General features: G+C 37.4%; 1 protein-coding gene across 2 annotated transcripts in view; it reads left to right on the top strand.

Annotated features, from left to right (window-relative positions):
* The window catches only part of LOC124165773 (coiled-coil and C2 domain-containing protein 1-like), a 50,183-nt gene that overhangs the window by 7,192 nt on the left and 19,976 nt on the right, over nt 1-23,015 (top strand). For both annotated transcript variants that reach the window (XM_046543265.1, XM_046543266.1), the window contains exons 5-14: nt 330-484; nt 3,533-3,753; nt 4,614-4,830; nt 7,699-7,914; nt 8,899-9,048; nt 11,976-12,202; nt 15,095-15,229; nt 16,314-16,531; nt 18,415-18,529; nt 20,736-20,884. In XM_046543265.1, coding sequence (XP_046399221.1) covers nt 330-484; nt 3,533-3,753; nt 4,614-4,830; nt 7,699-7,914; nt 8,899-9,048; nt 11,976-12,202; nt 15,095-15,229; nt 16,314-16,531; nt 18,415-18,529; nt 20,736-20,884 — 1,803 coding nt within the window. The remainder of the gene's footprint in view (nt 1-329; nt 485-3,532; nt 3,754-4,613; nt 4,831-7,698; nt 7,915-8,898; nt 9,049-11,975; nt 12,203-15,094; nt 15,230-16,313; nt 16,532-18,414; nt 18,530-20,735; nt 20,885-23,015) is intronic.

Raw genomic sequence — 23,015 nt, 5'->3', positions numbered from 1 at the left:
TAAAAAATTAATCATAGTGCAAGGGAAAGGAACTGAGCTCCTTATCCTTAATGTGTAAAAATTCTCATCCCTTTGGGTTATTCTGAGGTGAGCTCTACTCTTACTTATCCATACCAACCATTGTGTTGAATAACTGAGTTAGCATAACTTTAATCTTCATAATAAAAATACTTGTGATTTGTAATATGAACTACTCATGATACTTCTTATTTTTCTCTCACCTTCATAATGGCTCCTGGTTATTAATGTCCATTATCCAATCTACTATTCTTCTACATAGTATTATTAGGAAGACTGAATAGTTTTGTTATATATCTTTTTGTTGATAGGTTCTCACGTGGAATTAAGACTTTGAAGGAGCAGCTGAAAAGTGCCTCAGCTGGTAAAGTTGTCAATGAGGCTGACATTCCACCTGCGGTGGCCAGTGGAGATAGGCCAAAAGATAATTCTCAAGTCAGAAGTGAAGCTGATGGGCCCATTTCAGGTGTGTCTGTATTGCTAGATTCTCGAGAAACATTTAGCCCAGTCTCTCATTATATCTAGAAAATTTTTATGAAATTGTGGAAAGCCTGCATAAATTGTCCAAAAACTTGAAATCCCAGAATTAAAAAAAAATTGAAATTCTTAAACTAAATGATGAAGTAATGTAATTATTATATATACACTGAATGTCTCATTCAATGCTTTGAGTTTTCGGTACACTAAATGGGTTGTCATTAAAAATCTAATCTGTGAATATTTTCTTCGTAATTATGGTTTGGAGCAAATTTAGTGATAAACCGTAATGTGAGTGGAATAAATTCAACAATCCTTACAGGCAGGAAAGATGTGCAGATGGGTAATGTAATTGGTAAAATCATTGATAAATTACCAGTCTGCCATTGAGTTACCATATCATACCTTAGGGCTTTGTGTCCCAATTGGCATGACGCCATGGGACACGATCATGTATGTATTTGCATTTTAGTATAAGATTTCTATAAATTAATGGGCGGTCCATTTAGTGGTACAACTTTTTGCTTTATAATTCATTTATCTAAAGAGTTAAAGTAACAGTTGATACAGGGAAGGGCCCCATGTGGCCCATGAATTGCTGATGCTCAGCTTTTGAGTGTACTCCTGTACTCTGGGACGTTGAATGAAATGTTCTCTCAATTGTGAATGTATCTTTGTGGTATAGATTGAAATAGAGACATGTGCATAATAATATGATGCAATATGCATAGAAAGTATGAATATTAGTTTTTAAATGGAATATGCTGTTTACATTGTTTAATACTACAGAAACTTATGTGCAGCCACAGACAATGTGAAATTATTTGAGGTTTTTAATAGCATTTTTAGTTCTCGCTGCATTTTTCATGCCGTACTGATTATTACTTTTTCCATCCTTCTCTTATGAAAGAAGGTATTTGTTTTAAGAATTTTATTTTCTTGGTTTTAACTTATGGGCATCTCACTTAAGGTCTCTTGGTAGTTATCTGAGTTTCGTCATGTGTAGCAGAGCATTTTTGGAATCAACCATGTTACAGGGGCTTCACATGCCCCTGTAACTGCTTTATGCCTTGTCTACACTACACACTTAACTTAAGTGACTTCACTTAAATATAATCTTAAATGTGGTGTGGTAGCTACACTTGTGCTTTAAGTCGACTTCAGCACCGTGATTGTCTATATCGGGAAACAGTTATGTTGACAGATGAAGGTCTAGGAGAGCGCGTGACTTCGTGGAATGACATATTCATAACGTAAACAAAAACACTTATTGCTAGTCAAATTCCACTGCTTTATTAAAACCATTGATGTTTAATTTCAACCATTAATTCCTCCCACGTCCAATGAAATCGCCACATCTTATCTCCCTCGGCATCCCTAGGACTAACATTAAAGCCCTATGCAATAGTTTCAATAACAGTGTGTGGGAAGTTACTGAGTGCATTCGTTTACGTTATTTTCGATTATGACACCATGGAAAATAAACTGTTTTACCGGATCCTCTGCCATCGTCTCATTGTCAGTCTTAAAATTCCTTAAAACGTTTCTAAGTTTTATAAATCGAGTTTCACCGTGAGCAACAGGCATAGCAATTAGTTTTCACGGAAATAAAACCAACAATAAGATGAGAAACGATGCACTGAATTGTTGAGGCCTTTACTTTGTAGAATTCCATATTTAATGTTTGGAAGGAAATTTCTTAGCTTTTCTACAAAAAACACACACTTTATTGCCGACTAGTTTCGGTTACACTGTACCATTTTCAAGACTAGTGATACACATCAGAATTTGCCGGTATATATACTCTGTGGTCGGGTGATTGGAGGGGAAGGGGAGAGGTAAGTGACGGGAATGGTGAAGGAGGGAAGGGATAGGGGAAAAACCAGAGGTAGTTACAAAGAAGAGCGTGGGTTGGCGTCACAAGGATTTTTTGGGGTGTAATAGTGGAATGTCTAGGAGGGGGGAGTGGAAAGGGAAAAGGTGGTCATTAGCAATGGGTTCTTTCCTCTTTACAATTTTTAAAATTTCCAACTGTTCTCTGATGTCCAGCTGTGTTCCTTTTTTGACTCGGTGCAGCAATTCCGGGGTAAAATCCGCTTGGTGGCCTTAAAAATTGTAAAGAGGAAAGAACCCATTGCTAATGACCACCTTTTCCCTTTCCACTCCCCCCTCCTAGACATTCCACTATTACACCCCAAAAAATCCTTGTGACGCCAACCCACGCTCTTCTTTGTAACTACCTCTGGTTTTTCCCCTATCCCTTCCCTCCTTCACCATTCCCGTCACTTACCTCTCCCCTTCCCCTCCAATCACCCGACCACAGAGTATATATACCGGCAAATTCTGATGTGTATCACTAGTCTTGAAAATGGTACAGTGTAACCGAAACTAGTCGGCAATAAAGTGTGTGTTTTTTGTAGAAAAGCTAAGAAATTTCCTTCCAAACATTAAGATGAGAAACACTACAAAATAAATTCGTCGAATTAATATCCCCAACACTAGAAATTAACTAACGAAATAGAACGCTCAATAACCACATCATACAATACAGCACAACTTAGAACATAATCAACGGGATGATGTGAGATGGGTATTATGTGCCATTTACAACACATGAAGGGCTTCAACCGTGCGGAAACAGTTGCCTACGCAATTTAAGTTGGGTTCTAAGATGACTTAAGTGGAGGTGTACTTAAATGAAGCTGGTGACACCTACACTACCAACTTAAATACAGAGCCAACTTAAGAATCACTTAAGTTACTAGTGTAGACCCGGCATTAGGTGCCGCTTAACTGCTTTGCTGTTGCATTTGCTGGTGTTCAATGTGCCACCTGCAAGTGCCATTGTTAGACTGTATGTGTAGTAACTCTTTAGTATCATTTAAAATCCAGGATACATACTCCCCATGTTATTATTGTTATTTATATTTGAAATGCAAATTTTGTTATTGTATGTAATAATTACATTTTTGTGAATTATTATTTGCTAACCTGAAAGTCTGTAAGATATTCATTTTAGTGATTTTTTTCTATTCAGACCCATTGCCTTCTGAGGCTCCTCAGTCATTGCCACCTGCAATTTCACCTACTGTGCCAACACCTGCTCTAGACAGCAATGCCCCCACAACACCTCAGGGATCGGAAGACATCGTGTTAACCACTCTCAATGAAAGGAGAAATGCTTACCGACATGAAGCTGTCTCAGCTAAAAAGAATGGTGATAATGAATCTGCCCTGAAGTATGTCAGAATTGTGAAGGTAATAATGTACCTAATAAACCAACCAAAATATTAGAAGATATTGTGTCAAAAGCTTGAGCACCATAACAACTTTAATGTCCATAATGGATTCCACAAATGATTTTAGCCGAGTAATCTTTCTAACTTATGCTTTTTTCATGGAATAGACAAAGGTACATTGGCTCTTTTTGTATTTTTATGTTTCCTTCATATTTGACACTGAAGTGAGAATAGTAATTGTTTATGATTATATGAAATAAAATAGCACGAATTATGAGAAGAATTCTAAAATAGTTTTCATGTTAGAACATGTTGCTATCTAATTTTATGAAAAAAATTAGGTTTTAGTAACTATCTTTCCTATTAAATGTAAATACATTTATGAATTTAATGAAAATTTTTTATCACCTTTCATTCTTGGATATACAGTATAAACCTCCATTTAAAAAATTTGTTGGGACTTAAAAAACCAAGACTTCGCTGTTGGGGGTTTCGTTGTATGGATGTGATGTGCAAGTTGTGTTTTTCAGGGGTATTAAAATATTCTTGTGCTTTACGGTGCAAGTCGAATAAATTTTTAAATCTTGCTTTATTCACCTTAAAAACCTTTCCTGTAGTGATGATAAACAATTTTTATAATTTACCATCATATACTGTGGCTATCACCACGTGATTTTCAATCTGCGTATTTCTAATTGAAATTATTGTTTTTCTCGTCCATTCTGCTCTATGCTTCATCGCTTTGATAGCTGGGGTAAACCTATTCAACCTACTGTATAAGTGAACAACTGTGTGTATTTTGATCATCATGGCTTTAAGCAGCTTCGATGGAGTTCAATCTGGAGGTGGTATCATAAATTTTCATTTGATCTCTTTTAGCAATTTGACTCCGTAATAGCAGCAGTGAAGAGTGGGCAGCCGGTAGATTTGTCGGAGATGCCTCCAATGCCTCATAAAGCACCATCTGTGCCTTTAGTTCCTGTCAGGGAAGCTCCTAAGCCTCCACCAAGGATGAGGACAAGTCTGGTCACAAAATCAGAGCCTCAGGAAAATGCAGAGGAAGAAGTAGCGAATGAACCTCCTCCTCCTCAGAAAGGTATGATTGTTAAGGCTTTCCTTTGATTTCAGTGTCACATAAATAAATGAACAACTGTAGTGCTTTTTGTGGCGAAAAGATTAGCATGCAGCGATTTGTGGATGACATTTCAATCATAGCAGAGACAGGGAGAGGAGAGAGAAGTTTCTATCCATAATAGATATTGTAAAGACTAGATTTAAGCTGAAAATCAATCCAAAGAATTGGTCTGATCTGGAGTAGAGGTAGATGGTAAAGCATCCTAAGTGCCTTAATGGAGATTATTTCTGATAATTTTCTAATAAACCAATACCAGGTGAAATTCTCTTAGTCACAACATCAACGTGTAATGCCAATTCAAGATCATCAGATACAGTGGTACCCCGATTTATCGTTCCCGCATTCATCGTTTTCCCGCATTCATCGTTCGCCGCTCCTGGTCCCAAATTAAGGTCCATATAGACAATGTAATTTTTTCCCGCATCTATCGTTCCCCGAAGTATCGTTTTCCCGCATTTATCGTTTGAAGATCGCGGTCCCGTCGAATAATTTTCCCGCATTCATCGTTTGATAAAAATGAGACGAAGTGTTTACAACGTGTTATTTATGGCTAATCACAACAGACACATAGTTCGAATCTTCCCCGGGAGATTGAAATGCGATAGGGAGAAGCAGAGTGCCGTGGGATAGTTACATTCAGCACTCGCCTCCCCCTCCCCTCCCCCCGGTTGAAGCTTTCTTCATCTCTGAAATAAAAAAAAAGGTCCCAGCTCGAGCATGGATCGTATTACGACGACCTTAGCTTCGAAAGAAAATATCAAGTTACTCGAGAACAAAAGAAACCTTTTTCACGCCTCCCCCTCTCTCGACTGCTGACTTTTTTTTAGCCGACTCGCTTCAAAGGTGGAGGTCAACTGCTGCATGAATCACCAATTAGCCCAAAAGGTATCTAAAAATGAATTTCGGCATTTGGTATTATACTTTTATTATATTGTGATATTAGTGATGTGCACGTAATTCAGTAAAGATTGATACCAAACACGACGCATTTCTAACGTTATTTAAGCATTTTAAGCAAGGAAATACATAGTTGGGATAATACAATGGTGATTTCTAGCGAATAACGATATCCTCGCAGCTGATAGTGAGCTTCACGGCAGTTGATGCGATTTTTTTCGAAAACAATTACGAGTCTGGTTACAATTTACGAGTTATGCTACAAGTTTCACTTGTCTGAGTTGCTAACGAAGCGATGTCTTCTCAGGATATTTTGTTTCTATCGACTAGCAATCTGAATTCATCTGCTCATCTAGAGCTACGCTACTTATTGTTAGAAATGAGTGGGTACTTTGCCTTCTCTATAGGATAAAAAATTTCATTGCGCAGTCATATGGTCATGCTTCACCCTCTGCAGTAAGCTCTGCCTACGCCGTACGCGATGGATAATTAGTGCCGAACTTCACCTCGTACGAGTGGTTCCGTACTTTCCGGGGTGGGTTGACTTAAAACTAGCGAGTGTTTTCCGTGTGGGTTCAATGGAGTCCGGTTTCATTTTTATTAGTTTTATTCTTATTCGTCTTCGGACCATGGCCCTTCCGAAGACACAAGTGAGAACTTTAAAAGATGGACTGAAAATAATTGATGATGAAGAAAAGAATCCGGGCTAGAATGCGTGAATATTGCAGAACGCCTCGGTATGTCCGGTAGCACATCACGGCAGGGGTGGGGGTAGAGCGAGATCCCAGGTGAAAACAAGACGTGGGATGAAGCCGAGGATCAGGTGGGTGTGCCGCTGACGATTAAGGCCACATTGCCTCAATCATATTAAAAATTTCATTGCTAGAAAGGAACATTTCCAATAATAAACTATTTTTGGCCTTCTTGATCCATCTCATGACCAATCACTGCGACGGCGAAATCAGTTGTTTGAGGCATAACACACACATTTCTCGCGTAAATACGTGTACTTGAAATGGCATTTGATGGATAAGAATTTTTACAGTGAAATAGCAGTGAAAATTCCGAGTGGAGTTCAAAAATTTTTTAGCAAGGCGGCTTGTTCCCTTAGGATATTAGAAAGAGAGATAAGTCGAATCAACAATATGACCTAAGTGTTTCGATAAAGTAATAATATTCCTGTAATCAGCTGAAATCTCGTTTGAATCCATTAATGGATGTCAATTCGCAAAAATCCAGCGGATCCTGGGACATAGGCAACCCGGACAACCATTCCCGCATTTATCGTTTTCCCGCATTCATCGTTCTTTTCATCCATCCCCCTGAAAAACGACAGATCGAGGTTCCACTGTACCTGAATGCCCAGAAATTTTATTGAAGGAGCAGGGTGAATGGTGTGTGTCCAAAATTTCTGGAGTACATATATTGGAAATATGTTGGGAATTGCCTTCTCTTGAATGGGAATACATTTTAATTATAAAATCAGCACATTTAATCAATGACGGCCTCGGTGGCGGCAAGGATAAGTCCTTGCCTACCATACCGAAGATCTCAGGTTCGAGTCCCACGTGGATAGGTTTCCCCATCAAGGAAATGGCTGTGTGTTATCGTCTGATGTTGATTGTTTAAACTCCCATTGTAAAGGCCATATTTTGCTGTGTTTGGGGGGGTAATTGAGATGAATAAAGAAAATAAAAATGAAAGTTGGAACATTATGTGTCTACTTTAGCTTTCAGTACATATGGTGCTAACCTGTATGCTTGCAGAGTTTGTGGCAAATTTGAGGTTATATGTATACCTGTCCAGTCATGGTTGTGAATGGGATGTGAAGGGAATGAGATTGCTTTTTCTGTTGCTGAGTATTTTGCTTTATAAATAAACTTCAATTCATTGTTCAGAATAATTGAAACTTTGGTATTGTTTACATTTCAGCCCCACCTCCTCCCCCACCCCCTGCCCCCTCGTCAGTACTGGAGGCTTTGGAGCAACGTTTGCAGCGTTTCAAGGAAGCTGAGCAGTCTGCCAAAGAAGAAGGAAATAGTTCCAAAGCAAGGCGATTGGGACGTATTGTAAAGCAATATCAAACTGCCATTAATGACCACAAGAAAGGCAAACCAGTCCCATTTGATGAGCTGCCTACTCCCCCAGGTGAGAATAATTTCAGAATTATAATTTATATTCAAGTAACTGCAATTTTTCAATTCCACTTGCCTAGTTTTATTATTGTGCACAAACTGTAAATAATGATAAGAAAATAGGAAAATCTACGCTTAAAATTGATCATTCTATGATTGTTGAAAAAAGAATTCAGCTGGATTACTGTCACTTTTAGAAAATGTAATCAGGTGCATTTATACTTATTTTCCATAAAAATAATGACTTATTTTCATTTAATAATATGTTACTTGTATAGAAGCTAGTTCTGGCTGTCTGTTCTTTGTCTGTTTATGTGTTCAAAAACTTTGAAAGTAAAGTGGATCATTATTACGTATGAGTAATACTTAAAATAGAGCTGTAATGTAACATAAATTACATTCCAGCCGGCGAGAGTTGTCCGATGGCACTGTAAAAGGAGGGGTAGAGAACCCTGCGCCAACATGGTTTGCAACCAATGGCTGTCCCCCAAATGCATCTCACACCCTTACCTAGTCATACCACCTTGTCACATACATATGAAGCACTGAAATAAGCCTAAGCCACCAAAACAAGCCCTTTCTTAGAATCACCGAAACAAAGGATTCTTCCATTGGATCCTTCGTCATCCCTTCTGGCTGCTTTCTTCACGGAACCCTTTTGTTTACATGTGAATTGGGCGTTTCCCTTTCTTACCTGGCAACCTTGCCCCCTACCCCTTCTAGCTGTCAACAGACAACTCTCAGCGGCCGGACTGTAGTGAATCTCAACATTAAAATTAACTTCCTGATGAAGAAATTGCATCTTGTCATCTAATTTAAATCTTGAATGGACGAAGTCTGTTCTTATTTCATGTTGCATTACAAAAAGTGCTGGTGATCAAAAATATTTTCATATTTGAGGCTCTTTTAGAACTTTTATATTCTTTCAGTATAGTTTTGGCACTCATTTCTTATTCTGTCTGTAATATTTTGTTTTTTATGTTCACAATTTAATCAGGATTTGCCCCCATACCTGGCCAGCCCATTCCGAAGCCTGATGATGACAGTGAGCCTATGACTTCTGGTGAAAATTTACCTGAGGAACCAGCCAAGCCTGCTGTCACTCCCAACAAACCTGCCCCCAGTCCTTCCTCTGTTGCACAGAGTGGTAAGTAGGAATTAGTTTTGTGCACCCAAGTAAACTTCGAAATCTGAAAATTTTCACTCCGTTTTAGTCAGTCTTTCACTGATTTATTCATAATGCTGTACCAGGACTATGATTATACTTCAAGACTGTAACCAGAAAATTCTTTTGAGATTTTGAGAGACACTGATTTAAAAAAATAGTGTATTTGACGGCATTTAAGATGCACCCTTATTTAGAAGGCCACGCACAAGAAATAAAGTTTCAATGGCCCACACGACAGCGCGGTACCACAATAATTTAAAATATTGTTTCTTTTAGTTCTCACATTTCATAAAAGCCAAATAAATAATCATTGAATGCAATTACCAAACATATTTTTAATTAAGGAAAATTAACAAATGGCAAGCTATTTCGAACATAGTGTGTAAATTTCAATGCTGAATAAATTAATGAACGGCAAGCAATCATACATTATACAAAATAAAGCAGAAACAACAAAAAACACAGGTTCAAGAAAAACATTGCCTATCATGAAATTAGACTTTAATTACTTTCAAAACCATACAAATCCGTTTCACTGTCATCATCATTGAAAACGAGAATGTCGTAATGTTTTTGTTTTTAGCAGTCTTTAGTTTATCTTCCTGCAGTCGCCAAGTACGTATCATTTTTTCGGTAGGTTTTTGATCGAAATGCCTTGCTGCTGCTCTGTTTCCATGCACTTTGGCATAGTTTAACACTCCTAGTTTATACTGAATTGTATAGCTTAATCTCTTGTTTTCTGTAGTCATATTTTCCGGGGTATACTTTTTTTATACAAATAGTTTACCAACACGTTTATACAGAGTAGCACCGATACGGACACGTGTGTCGCCTGAGTGTCGGGCATCATATGTTGAACAAGTAGTACAATGTTGTACTATGTGCTACTCCCCGCTTCTCCACACCGAGGGCAGAGCGAGCACTAATAGTTTCGTTTACAATGTGATGGGAATGGAAGGAAACCATCCCAGTGCTCTCTTTTGAGCTATATTTTTGTTGGAAAATTTCAGTTAAACCTGATAAAATAGTTATTACTGATGTAGAAAAAGTTGTGTGTGTCTAGATCTTTATCGGGGCTAAAAATAGCATTCAGTATTGAAATTTAACCTGTGTCCTCCATGTATAAGATGGAGGTAAATTTTTTGAGACCATATTAGGGAAAAAAAAGTGCATCTTATATGCCGTCAAATACGGTATTTCAATGTTTGGTCACTTTTGTCAGTTACAGTTTCGAAGTGTAGCAAAAATGATTGTGCAGCTCTGACTGAGCGACAGAAACTCAGGAGCCAAGAATATATGAGACATTAAGCACTTGTTTCCAATTACCAAAATTTGGTGGCTTTATGATTCGCAATATTATGATCCTGCAACTGATAGTCTTTACAGGGGCTCTATGTTTCTGATTGCATGCATCACTGATTATTCAATTGTGTCATGTTAATATGCTATAGCATGTAACTGAAAGAAAATTAAAGTTAGAAAATATTGGGCATTGAGGGGCTTCATCCTTCACCATCAGATATGGGTGCTGCATGTACCGAATGATTTCCATAGAATTCAGAGCCCTCATTATACGGTCTCCATTGTGTGCGTGAATGTTTTTGTTACTCAAATACTGGTTGTAAAATGATGTTTGATGTATATTTTAGAGCTGTGTAAGTAACCCAAGGTGTACGGGCCACATGTAGACCCAAAACAATTTCATTTGAACCAGAAAAGTATTTGCCAAAATTTTTTTAAAAACCCTTTTAGATGATCAAATTGCTTATGGTGGAATAGAGTGGTTTCCTTTTATTTTTTTATTGCCTAAATCGAAAGATTATTACTCCTGGAGCACGCATTTCAGACTTTTAGATTTTTAAATGATGACATCTATTTTTCGCGATTAAATGAAAAGTGAAAATTTTCAAGCGCACGAAAACGCGACGGCTAAGTATGAATGCTGGGAAAAGCCTGTGTGACGTCGTTCTGGTTCCCGCTGCCGCAAAGTGAGGGGACCTTGGGGTGAGGACATGTGCGCTGCTAGGCAGCTGATGCAGGCTGCTAGCAGGTAGCAGAGTACCCTGCTAGCAGGTAGCAGAGTACCCTGATAGCAGGTAGCCCTTGGCTTAATTAAGGATTATTAATACCTTACCAAACGAAGGAAACTTTTCGACCATAGCCAGTTTTAATCGGTGATTATTAAGACATGTTTCCCTGAGCTCTGTGCCTCATGCATGCACTGGTAATCTCAAACGATGTAAAACTCCGATCTACTCGTATAGAAACTAGGTCCCTGTGACGTCACTTGGAGTGGCATCGCATGGGCGCCAATCTGGCCTTTTTCAAATGCGGTTAAAATTGACCATTGCCATTCGCCTAAACTGGGATTTCTAAAACCAAATAATTTGTATATTATGAATGCACCAATGGTGGGTAACGAATCGCAATCAATGCCTTTCGTTTTCTTTGATGAAGGAAACTACCCTATTCATTTGCTTAAATTTGTAGTTATGTTTAAAAGTATGATGTGAAAGTATTGGTGTCATTACCATGCCAATTTTAACATGCACTCTGCAGGCTCAAAAAAGTTGCCAATCCCTGTTTTATAGCATCATCATATTCCTACTAGATGAAAAATTCATGCCACCAGTAACACACAAAAATAACCTCACTTTTAAAGCACCTCTGATTTTCAAAATTAAGAAGTTTTGCTCCCCTCACACCTCTAGATTTGAATTTCTAACATATTTGAGATAATGTAATTATTGTTAATTGTGCATATATTTCAATCGAAATCTCTGGAAACTTAGGCCTTTGAAACTTTAAACTACATTCTGTGATCCTTATTGTAAACAGATGTATTGTTATCTCATTATAAACACACTTTGCACTGGCTATTAATAGATGGTTCTTTTTTCTATGAGGTAAAATTGCTACTCCGAGTCCAGTTAGTGGGCCTGGAAACCAGTCTACAAGATTGGACCGTCAGTATGATGTTCTGATCAAAAGGCAAGCAGCATTCAAAAAGGCGGCATTGGAAGCTAAGAAACGGGGTGATGTTGCTCAAGCTAGAGAACATTTAAGGAATGCCAAGGGGATTGATCCACTCATTGAGGCTACACAAAATGGTCTACCAGTGGACATGGATACAGTAAGTCTATGAATTCCATTCCTGATTTATATGTAGTACAAACAAGGTTAAAGTGTATATTTTTGTGATGAGGTATAACCTCATCATTTTAAATGCTATTAATTCATGATGTCAGTTTGTTCTTTTGGCAGCCGTTAACTTCTACAGAAATATAATAGATGTCAAAGAAAATCTCCAGCATGCATGTAAAGTTATTGATCTGTTGCCTGAAAGTTATTTCGTTCATGTAAGAAAATACCTTGCTATTATTTCAGTAGGAAGGAGCATGGTGTACTAAAAAGTTTTCGATAATATAGTGGAGTGTCAGTTTTCTGCTCTATTAAAGAGGAAAGTTCAAACAGGCAATTGGAAGAGATGGATAATACGTTCATGATATTTTTCCTGGCAGTATTCCTTTTCCTTCTGTCATGCTTTTTTTTATCTCTGGCTGGCATTGCATTGAAGTATTGGTTACTTCCACTACGAATCTGTGTAACTTTCACAAAGTTAAGACTGAATTTAATAAATAATTACCGTATTTCCCGGCCTATAAGACGCACCGGCGCATAAGACGCACCTGGATATTTCAGGTTAGAATTTACGAAAAAAACTAAAATACTTGGATAATACAAAAAAGAATTTTAATGATAACATTTTACATAAAAACGGAACTTTAATATTAAAAAATTTTAAAATTATTAATTAGCAAATATATCAGAGTTTATTCATCATAGAACCCCAGAAATTCCTCATCACTGCTGCTAAAATCATACGCGTAGATATTTTCTTGGGAGTCATCACTTTCCTCATACAAAATGTCATCTTCACTTCCATCCAGCGTATTGCTGATTCCACACTTTTTGAAAGACTTTATTATAGTCTCAGTTTTTACTTTCTGCCAGGACTTTTTCACCCACTCACAAACGGTAGAAATTGACGGCCGTTTCATTCTTCCGGTCGGTGAGAAATCGTGAGTTGGTGCCTCAATCCACTTTATCCATTCTTCACGCATAAATCCCTTGAATGGTTTATTGATTGAAACATCCAAAGGCGGCAGTTGAGAAGTCAATCCACCAGGAATCACAGCAAGATGCGTCTTCAGTTCTGTAGCAAGGATTTTTGCAGACTCCGTTATATGGGCCTTAAACTGATCGCACACTAACAAAGACGATTTCTTCAGAAGTCCACCTGGACGCTGGGACCACACCCTCTGCAACCACAGTTTCATACCCTCTCCATCCATCCATCCCTTAGGATGAACATGAATATAAATTCCATGTGGAATTGTGCACTTAGGCAGCGTTTTTCGTTTTAAGATCAACTAAGGAGGGAGTTTTGAACCATCAGCACAACACGCAAGGACAACAGAATAGCGTGTTTTTTCGTTAGCGGAAGTCTTTATCGTAACTGTCTTTGCACCTTTAACATACACAGTTCTATTTGATGGCACATCAAATGTCATGGGAACCTCATCCATATTTCCTATCTGTCCTATTTCAAAACACTTCATTTTTCTCAGGTTAAGTACGTATTTGTGGAATTTGATAATTTTTCTTTCGTATTCGGGTGGCAGTTTTTGTGCTATTGTGGGTTTAGTATGCATTTCTCTTCATAAATCTTTCACACCACGGCGTTGTCCCAGAAAAATCGGCAATGGACATATCTATCGCCAACTTTCTCGCTTCCATTAAAATCATTTTTGTTGAAACAGTGATCCCGTTCTTCCTGTGATTTATTATCCAGGTCTTAACGTGCTCCTCAAGCTTTGGCCATTTCGGAGAACATGAACGTAAAGTTTTCTTACTCTTATTTGCATTCATTAAATCTACCTTCTGCTTCCGCCATTCTCGTATCATCTTCTCGGTTGGAGGTGGGCCGAAACGCCTTGCAGCTGCCCGGTTGCCGTGTTCCGAAGCATATTTCACGACTTCAAGTTTAAATGCAGTACTGTACGACAATCTCCTCTCTTTAGATCCCATTAGGTTATTCCAATTTTGACTTTTTATACAGAAATTACCAAGTTTCTGTGCTTAGAAGCACATGTGCAGACTAAATAGAAAGATACGTATTACGCACTGAACTGACTGAACACCGAGCTCATACTTTGTTACCTAAGGATGAGTGCCGGTAGACTCATGAGTTTATCGTGAGAGATACAATGAATTAGCATATAGATGACATCTCCTTTAGCTCAATGTATGTAAGTTTTGCAGCAGCACCTATTGCAAGATTAAACTAAACATGCTACATTGTATGCATTTCTGATTTATCCGGGAATTTTTTTAAAGGGAGTTAGACATCAACGTATTAAAACTTTATTTCTCACAACCTGCTCAAAAGAGTGCTATTATCAAAATTTTTATTGAATTGAACTATTTTCAATGCCTGATACACTAAAAAATACTTAATGGTATTTATTTATCCTGTCAAGACGGTTGCTTATTATAGGACGAAGTTATACCCGTGATATCTGTATACCATCGGCGCATAAGACGCAGGCTAATTTTACAGCACATTTTGGAGAAAAAAGTGCGTCTTATCGGCCAGGAAATACGGTATATTTTCTTTATAATAAGGTTGAAATTGGTAGGAAATAGTGGATAGAGGTGATTAGAGAAATTAATTAGGGAATTTTACGAGGAATGTCTTCAGAAGTCATAAATAGTTCAAATATTGGTCTTTTGAACGAGTATATTGGAGGCTCTACTGTAGGTAGTGCATAATTAACCATAGTGGTCAAAATGTTTATTCTTAGTGTTGGTTGAAATTCTGATGACAGTTAGGTAGCAGTTAGAGAATCTCTCATTAAGTTTAACCTAGAGAGCACTGCTATTATAATAAACCCATAGAAATGATGAATTTTGTGATAACTTAATAAATTGTTAATGAGCAATATTGCATGTGTTATTCTAGCTACCCCTGCCTCCAGAAGAAAAGGCTGCTCTCCTTGAGACTGATTTTGACTTTGTTTCGGTGGAAGAGTGTATACCTGGGAGCATAGCTGAAATATATGAAAGGCTGGAGGAAGATCTTTCAAAACAAGTTATGGTAAGTCATTTTTCATGATAAATTTTTGTATTCTGGTTCTCTGAGCTGTTGTATCTGTTTTTGGGAGATAATTGAGTTTTTATGAATGTTAAAATTTAGATATTGATTAAGAAAGGCTAGGATTAAATCCTGTCGTTTTTTGTGGTTTTCCTACTCAATTCTGTTTCCATTCCTGTAAGGAGCATTATGGATTCCATTCATGCTTCATGTAGTTGTTGCCTTCATTGAAAAAATAATTACTACGAACGTGATGCGCCCGCTCCCAGCGGGCTTCCCCCGCTCTTTTCGATGCAGGTCCACCGAGGGATAGGCACGTTTCTAATTTTAAAATGTAGAAAAAAAGGCAGGCAATATTTAGGAAGTAAGATATGCCGTCGCATGTTCTTTGATAAATTCTGTGCATTTTGGTACCTCATTTGTAGAGTTTGTTGCGTATAAGTTGAGAAAAAGGTATCTATAGAGTAGAAATAAATATATAAGGAGATGGTTTCTCCTTTTAAGTAATTTCAATACTAAAATTTCCTTTAGGCAACCTGCATGATGCATGTATTCCATTGAACTCTTCCAGCTGTTTGGCATTGGAGATGAATTTAGTGATGAAATGCAGTGATGGTGATGCATGTATCATTCAAGGTTAACAGATACTGAGGAACCTTTCACGATGCACTTCGAATGCACAGGGAAGCCTTATAAGTTGGCCTTAGGCAACCCTCTACACTTACTTAACATGTCACTCTCCCACTCGCTGGCCTTCGACTTGCAACATAGGTGTTACATTGTATCTGCATTGTTCATATGGTATACTATAAATAGCCTCCTCAATAATTAAATGGTTTGTGTACATTTGGGTTAAAATGAAGATCTAAATTTTCAAAGTACTTGGTAAATTTTAAAGTAATGTTTGAACTTATCCACCAATTTTTGAATTTGAGTGGCAAGTTTTGTCATCCAGCTCCTGTGTCTTTGTCATGGAAAATTCAGTGCCTTCTGGCTATGTCAGTGTCTTACATCTAGCATGTCCATATTACGATAAGTATTGCATTTAAAAATTTTCATTCTTTCTTCTTTTATGATATTTATGTAGATGTGTATGAATACGAGAGATCACTTCCGTGCAATCGGTGATGTGAGCAGTGGAAACCGTTTTGAGCAGATGGCATCACACTCCAAAAAGGACTTGGATGCTGTGAGAGCTGCCAATACTGCCTACAAAATGGAGGCATCGAACAAGGGAGAGGATGAAGTCATGAAAACAGCACCTCCTCGTTTTCACTATGAAAACAAAACATTTTCAATCGTCCAGTTAGTACTTAAGTACCCTAATCCTGAATTAACTCTAAGTATAATAGCATATATGGGAGCATGGTAGCTTACTGCTGTTGTAAAAGGTCAAGGTGCCCATGTTTGAAGTGTTATATGTCAGTATTTCAATTGGTTGCTATGAATTAAACTGGAAACTAGAGATGTGCAAATAGTATCCGCAAATACTCGAATACCTCGAATACTAGAAAGTATTTGATATTTGAGATCTCGAATAATTATACTAAAGGTACTATCTCGAATACCTCGAATACTTTGAATTTCGTGTCATACACTGTCGCATGCACGTCGTTGGTATTTGACTCGGAAAAATGTAGAGAAGAGTCTTTTAGTGCATGCAAGGCCGTTTTAGGCAAGTTGACGAACTACATCAAATTTGCGGGTTAGAGCAGTGAAATATTCTATTAATCAGCTAAATTCCTGTTTGAATCCTTTAAAAGAAATCACAATTACTCACCAAAATCCTGAGTTTTATTGCTGCATAAGCAACCTAGTCAAACATTTCCGCATTCATCGTTTTTTTCGTCCATCCCCTTGAAAACTGATAAATCGAGGTTCCACTGTATACCTTTTTATTTGTACATTCATCAAGGGAAATAGAAGAAGAAACGTACATTTAGTATGCTTTGCGCAATGCTAGTATTCGTGGTATTCGAATATTCGAGCAATGATTTAATATTCGAATTCGATATTCCTGTTCGAGAAATCTGCTATTCGACCCATCTCTACTGGAAATGAAAGAAAATTTATTCCTACTTTTCTTCAGTATTATCAGCAACTTGTTTTGGCATTAAAAATTATTTCATCGATCTTTGTTTGAAAAAAGGCTCAGTTTTAAACACTTGTGACTGTAGCTCTGCTCTGAATTTTTTTCCAGAACATCTTTATGCTTGGATATGAGAGTCCATACAACCAAAGAATGGACTCGTAACGCCACTTTACATTGTGAATGATCATGTGATTGAAATCATTTGCCATGTATAACGGAAAAATTCACGAATGAACCCTCATGCGCATGATCATTCAGTGAAAATTAGAACATGTTCTATTTTGCTCGCATGATCCTGTGAATGATCACGTGATCATTCATATGATCATTCATCATGTATAGCAGCCGTTACGTATGCATATCCTAGAGTAGAAGTTTTTAACAATTATATTAGTTCCAAACGTTGGTAAAAACTGGTATTTTAATTTTTCAAAGACTTACTGGAGATTTTAAAGCACTGTACATGTGTAGTTGACGAGAATTTCAGTTAAAACAGCAAAAAAATCTTAATTTGATTTTTATTGGCTTGTGTTCTTCAACAAATTTTCCAACCAAAAGAGTTGAATTCAGGGCTGCTAGCTACACAAGGGAAAAATCAGAAACTGTTAGCTTGTTGCCAAGTTGAGGCTTGCTGTGAATCAGACCTTACTGCATGGTTCGTCATCAGCGGTTGAAGGGTAACCACGCTTACTGATTCTTTTCCATCTCCTTCACTTCTCCAGTCCCTACCATTTTCATTTCTTGTGCTCATTGGGTGTCTAAATTGATTACTAGCAAACATCAAAATAGAAAACTGTTATAATTTTTCATAATTGTATTTCTGGTAGTCCTTGATAGTACCAAAAGTGCTTCTCAATTTTACTGTTATTGGGTTATGAAAACAAAAGAGCTTTAATTAGCAATGACTTTTTGGTTGTAGATTTTATAAAATAACAGCAGTCCGAGTGGCAATTCTGAAGTATGGATTTGGTCATTTCAATGTGACATTAGTATTAAGGCTCTATGCATACAGTTATTTTCTTATTCATAATATGATTTAATTTGGTAATTTTTGTGTCATTTATGAAAGCTAATCCTATATATTTTGTGATTACAGATGCAACACCGATCTATCGGATAATGATGTTGAGTTGACCATAATTAGAGGTATCAATTTTAACATCCCTAATGACTCAGATACGTACGTGAGATTTGAGTTCCCTTACCCTACAGTGAGTATTGTTAAAATAAATTTAGCATGAATTTCGCTCTTCAGGCTGTCACTACAAAATTTCTTTAAAAAAATGTGAAGTGCTTTCATGGTTTACTGCAAAGGTTTTTCCAATAACATTTACCTGCCTGCTCCTTCCATTCAATTGATGTAACCCTCATTGGGTCATTCCATTGTATCAGGTCTGATAAGAAAATACAGGAAAGAAATTATAGAGCTGAAATTGATGATGCTACAACCTTTTCGTGCCACATTTATGATAGCTTGATCTTCTGAGACGGACTGTATCAAGTTTGAACATGTTAGGACTGTCTCTCGAGATGCTAGAGTGAGGTGTGTTCTTAGCATCCGTTGCACATCATGAATTTCAAACAACGTATCGTTTTGTTTTAAGTTGCAGAAAAGTGGTAGAAGCTAATGAAATGTGGAAATTGGTGTTTGGCAATAATATGGTAAATCTGTTTACAAAGTGGTATGAGCGATTTAAAAACAGGAATGAGTCTGTTGAAGCCAAGAAATGGTCAGGATTCCATCAACCTCAAAATGTGCGAAAATAGGCAAATATTGTACGTGCGAACTGACATATAATTATTCATGCATTAGAAGTGAGTGTCTATGAGTGTGGTCAAAGCATTTTAACTGATAATTTGCAAATGAGACAAGTGAGTGCAAAATTTGTTCCCAGACTTTTCACTGATGAACAGAGGGAAAATTGGGTTTCAGGTTGCACAGAATTGAAAGATTTTCTTCAAGTTAATCCAGATTTCATGGCCAAAATTGGAGGTAAAAGTTGAGTATGTGGCTGATATGAAAATGCTGAGTTCCTTATGGAAACCCCTTAACTTCCAACGTCCTAAAAAAGCTTGTAAAAGTCAAACGTCATACTCATTGTTTTTTTTTTATAGTGACGGTAGAGTGCGATCAGATTTCATTCCCTGGGAAACACCCATGGTCGTACCCAGCAAGGGGCAGGGGGGGCAGTTAGAAGCAAAAATCACAACAGTCTTTAAGCAAAATCAGTACTGAATTGAAACGAAAGCATTCTACTAATTTTCTTTTATCCCACGAAAAATGATATGTATTAGTATAAGATATGTAACTAAAATAAAACCATTTTTTCAAGGAAATAAGCTCATAAACTAATGTCACAACTTGGTTTGCCCTCCCCCCTGGACCATGGCTTGCCCCCTCCACCCCCCCCCCCCCCCCCCCCCCCAGTATTGATCCAGGGTATGCCCTTGGAAACAACTGTAAATCCTGAATTTAACATAAGCATACTCATTCTGCAACATTTTGGGAAATGATTTATAAAGAAGGAGACCAGGAAAATAGGCTAATGGATTCCTTCTTCATCTCAACAATGCACTGTGCCATTCATTGCTTCTGATTTGCAAGTTATTGGCTTTAAAAAATCTTCATATTAGTCTGCATCCACGTTACCAGATTTAACACATTGGGGTTTCGAACTCCAAAAATAAAAACCATGCTATCCATTGAGAAAACATTTTGTCACCATTCCTGACATTGAAATGGTCAGAAAAGAGCACCTGAACGTCCTTCGAAAGAAGCCTACCAAAAATCTCTATGCATATTTTGACTATGGCATTCAGAAGTTCGTGATAGCTATAAGCAATTGGGTGATCAAAACTCCTAGATAAATGGGATCATTCTATGGAGGATTTAAGAAAAGTTCTCTTATGGTGGTTTGCTTCATGTACTCCATTTTTAAACATGATGAGCCCCACTATTAGTTGATATTTTTCTTATTGAAGTTAAATCTTTAAATGTTGTAATTAGGATTTATCCAGGAAATATTCAGGGACAATACACTTCAATACATTTCTAATGAAAAATAAATATAAGTCTTCAGTTCAAAATACAAAAGATTTCCATATTTAAGCATATTCGGGAGAAACTTTGTGAATACATACATAAAATTCAAATCCACCTCTCTGTATTCTGTTAAATATGCTGCCATTTCACAGAATTCTTAGTGTTATTCCATATCATGAATCTTATATTTTCATACATTCATATACTTCATGTTATCTCTTCTTTTATTCCATATTGTTTTCTTTCATCAAATAGTTTATTCATGTCAGTAATCTGAGTTCGTTTGAAATATTTCTTAAGTATTCATAGCATATATAATTCCTATTAATGAAATCAATATGATTTATAAACATTTATATCTCTCTTCCAAACAGGAAACCCCACAGAAGGATAAAACTCAAACTGTGAGAGGTAATAATCCTTCATATGAGCAATCATTCACGTTGAGTATGCAGCGCTCTGCACGGCCATGTCAAAGGATTTTTAAAAGGCATTCTGTTAAACTGGAGCTTTGGTCACGGGGGTAAGTGTTAAAATGCCTGAGCAGAATAATCCCAGTAATTGATCATTGTTGGTGCTTATTAAATGCATAGAACATCATACGTCAACATTTTCTGTGACCTTAAACATTTCATTGCTGACAGTGTAGCTCCAAGCTGTGTAAGGCCCTTTTTTAAATTGCTCTACATTTTCTGGTAAAACTAAAAAAGGTACATATGGACATGCTTGTCAAGGATTATGAGACAGGCCAACATTTTAACAAAATTAGGCTGTCTAACATCACCTATCCACTTCTATGATAATTACATTTGAAATCCTATTTTTGGACCTAATTGATACTCTAAATGTCCAGTACTGGTCAAACACTTAATTTATCAAGACTAATGATTTTTTTAAAGTATCAATTTTTTGAGGAATATGTCACTGTGCAGTAAGTTTAGGAGACATAGCTGTTAGAGAATGCAAGTTTAGGAGGCAGCAAATGAATCTCACCTCTTCTCTTTTGCTAACACTGGCATTATTTTAGGGAATATTTTATTTTGCTTTATGCTCTGCTGTTTTGGCTTTCTTGTAAATAGTGGGTGTTAATCTTGTTTTTGTTGTTTGCTCTGTGGGTATGCGAATGCTGATTTTTGTCACTTATTTACATGGTGTAATGGTTTTAGCTGATGTGTGGTGTGGTGAGGTCTTTGCAATATATGGTTACCATAAACTCTTAATTTTAAGAAGCTAGATATGTAATGTGAATTTCCGGTAATACGAAGCGAAGAGGTTGGTCCGCACTAAAAGCCCATGCTAAATGCGAGGCGAATTTGAAAATATGAAGTTTCAAAAAAGTAAATTTTTGAAATTGCAAACCTCAATATCAGTCCCCAGTAAAAATTAACAGTCATTTTTATAAACAAGGGCAAATAACTTGAAAAGATAAGCTTTTATAGCAAAGGTGTCAACTCTGGATTATCATCTAAAGTTGGGATGTTATCTCTATATGACCCAGAGTGAACCTTTTTCGCACTCATGTTTTTTTTTCGCACCAGGCCATGGGTTTGGGAATTTCATCAATTATGCATAATACCGTGAGTCCTCGTTCTACGTCACCCCGTTTAACGTCATTTCGCGATAACGTCACGAAAATTTTACGACCGTGATTCGTTTATCGTCCCTTCGCTTCGCGATAACGTCACGTATTTTAAATTTCGCGCGAGAAAAAAGGCGAATTGGCGGGCGTGGCAGGTTGTTTGTTACGTGGGCGGTAATACGGTCAGTCCATTTAAAGTGTAAAACGGTGTGTATATTGTTAATTGCGATTACGTTTTTGGCAAATTTTAGCATTAGAGACATTTCCACGACAATGTCCAAGAGAACAATGTTCACATTAATTTTGGTTCCTGTTACTGCGACGATGTTTCAGCGATGATGATACCCAGGCGACGCCCGCCCGCCTCAATTCGCAATTAAAACCATCTCTTCGATTTCATAATCCCAGTTTGCCCGCCCTCGCTCATTTCCGTCATTTTGATTTCGCTCCTGACCGGTCCGAAAAGAAATTCTCGTAGCGAGGGTAGGGCCTATGGACCGGAGCACCCGATCCCCGGTCTGTGGCGTCTGGTAGCATTCATTCATTCATTCAAGGTTTTACTTGACATAATGGTTTTCAGGAACCTAAAAATCAATTTCAAGGCATTTTTCCGAGTAGAACTCGGAGTTTTTGTCGTCACTTTTTTGCCGAGTTCACAATAATTTTGGTTCCTGTAACTGCGACGATGCTTCAGCGATGATGATGCCGAGGCGACGCTCGGCCGGGCGACCACCATAGCGAAGCCGAAAAGCAAATGCGGGAAGATACAAAAATGGAGAAGGATTTACGTCACTGCTGCTATTGTCGTCGATGAAGACAGGAACTCGTATTTATGCCATAGTTTGGCATTCCCATCGAAAAAAATGCCCCAGATATGATACGACAAAATTTTTTCGCATAGGAATTGTGAGGTCTAGGAACCGATATTCAATTTTTACATTGTTTTTATGGGATATTATGCTTCGATTAACGTCATTTCGTTTATCGTCACATTTTTCAGGAATGGTAGGTGACGTTAAACGAGGACTCACTGTAGTTTAATGGATATTTTGTTTACGTTACAAAATTACATGGG

The sequence above is a fragment of the Ischnura elegans genome, chromosome 9, assembly GCF_921293095.1.
Source record: "Ischnura elegans chromosome 9, ioIscEleg1.1, whole genome shotgun sequence".
NCBI classification, from domain to species: domain Eukaryota; kingdom Metazoa; phylum Arthropoda; class Insecta; order Odonata; family Coenagrionidae; genus Ischnura; species Ischnura elegans.
The sequence above is the reverse complement of the archived record's forward strand: the minus strand, read 5'-3'. Positions and strand labels throughout refer to the sequence as shown.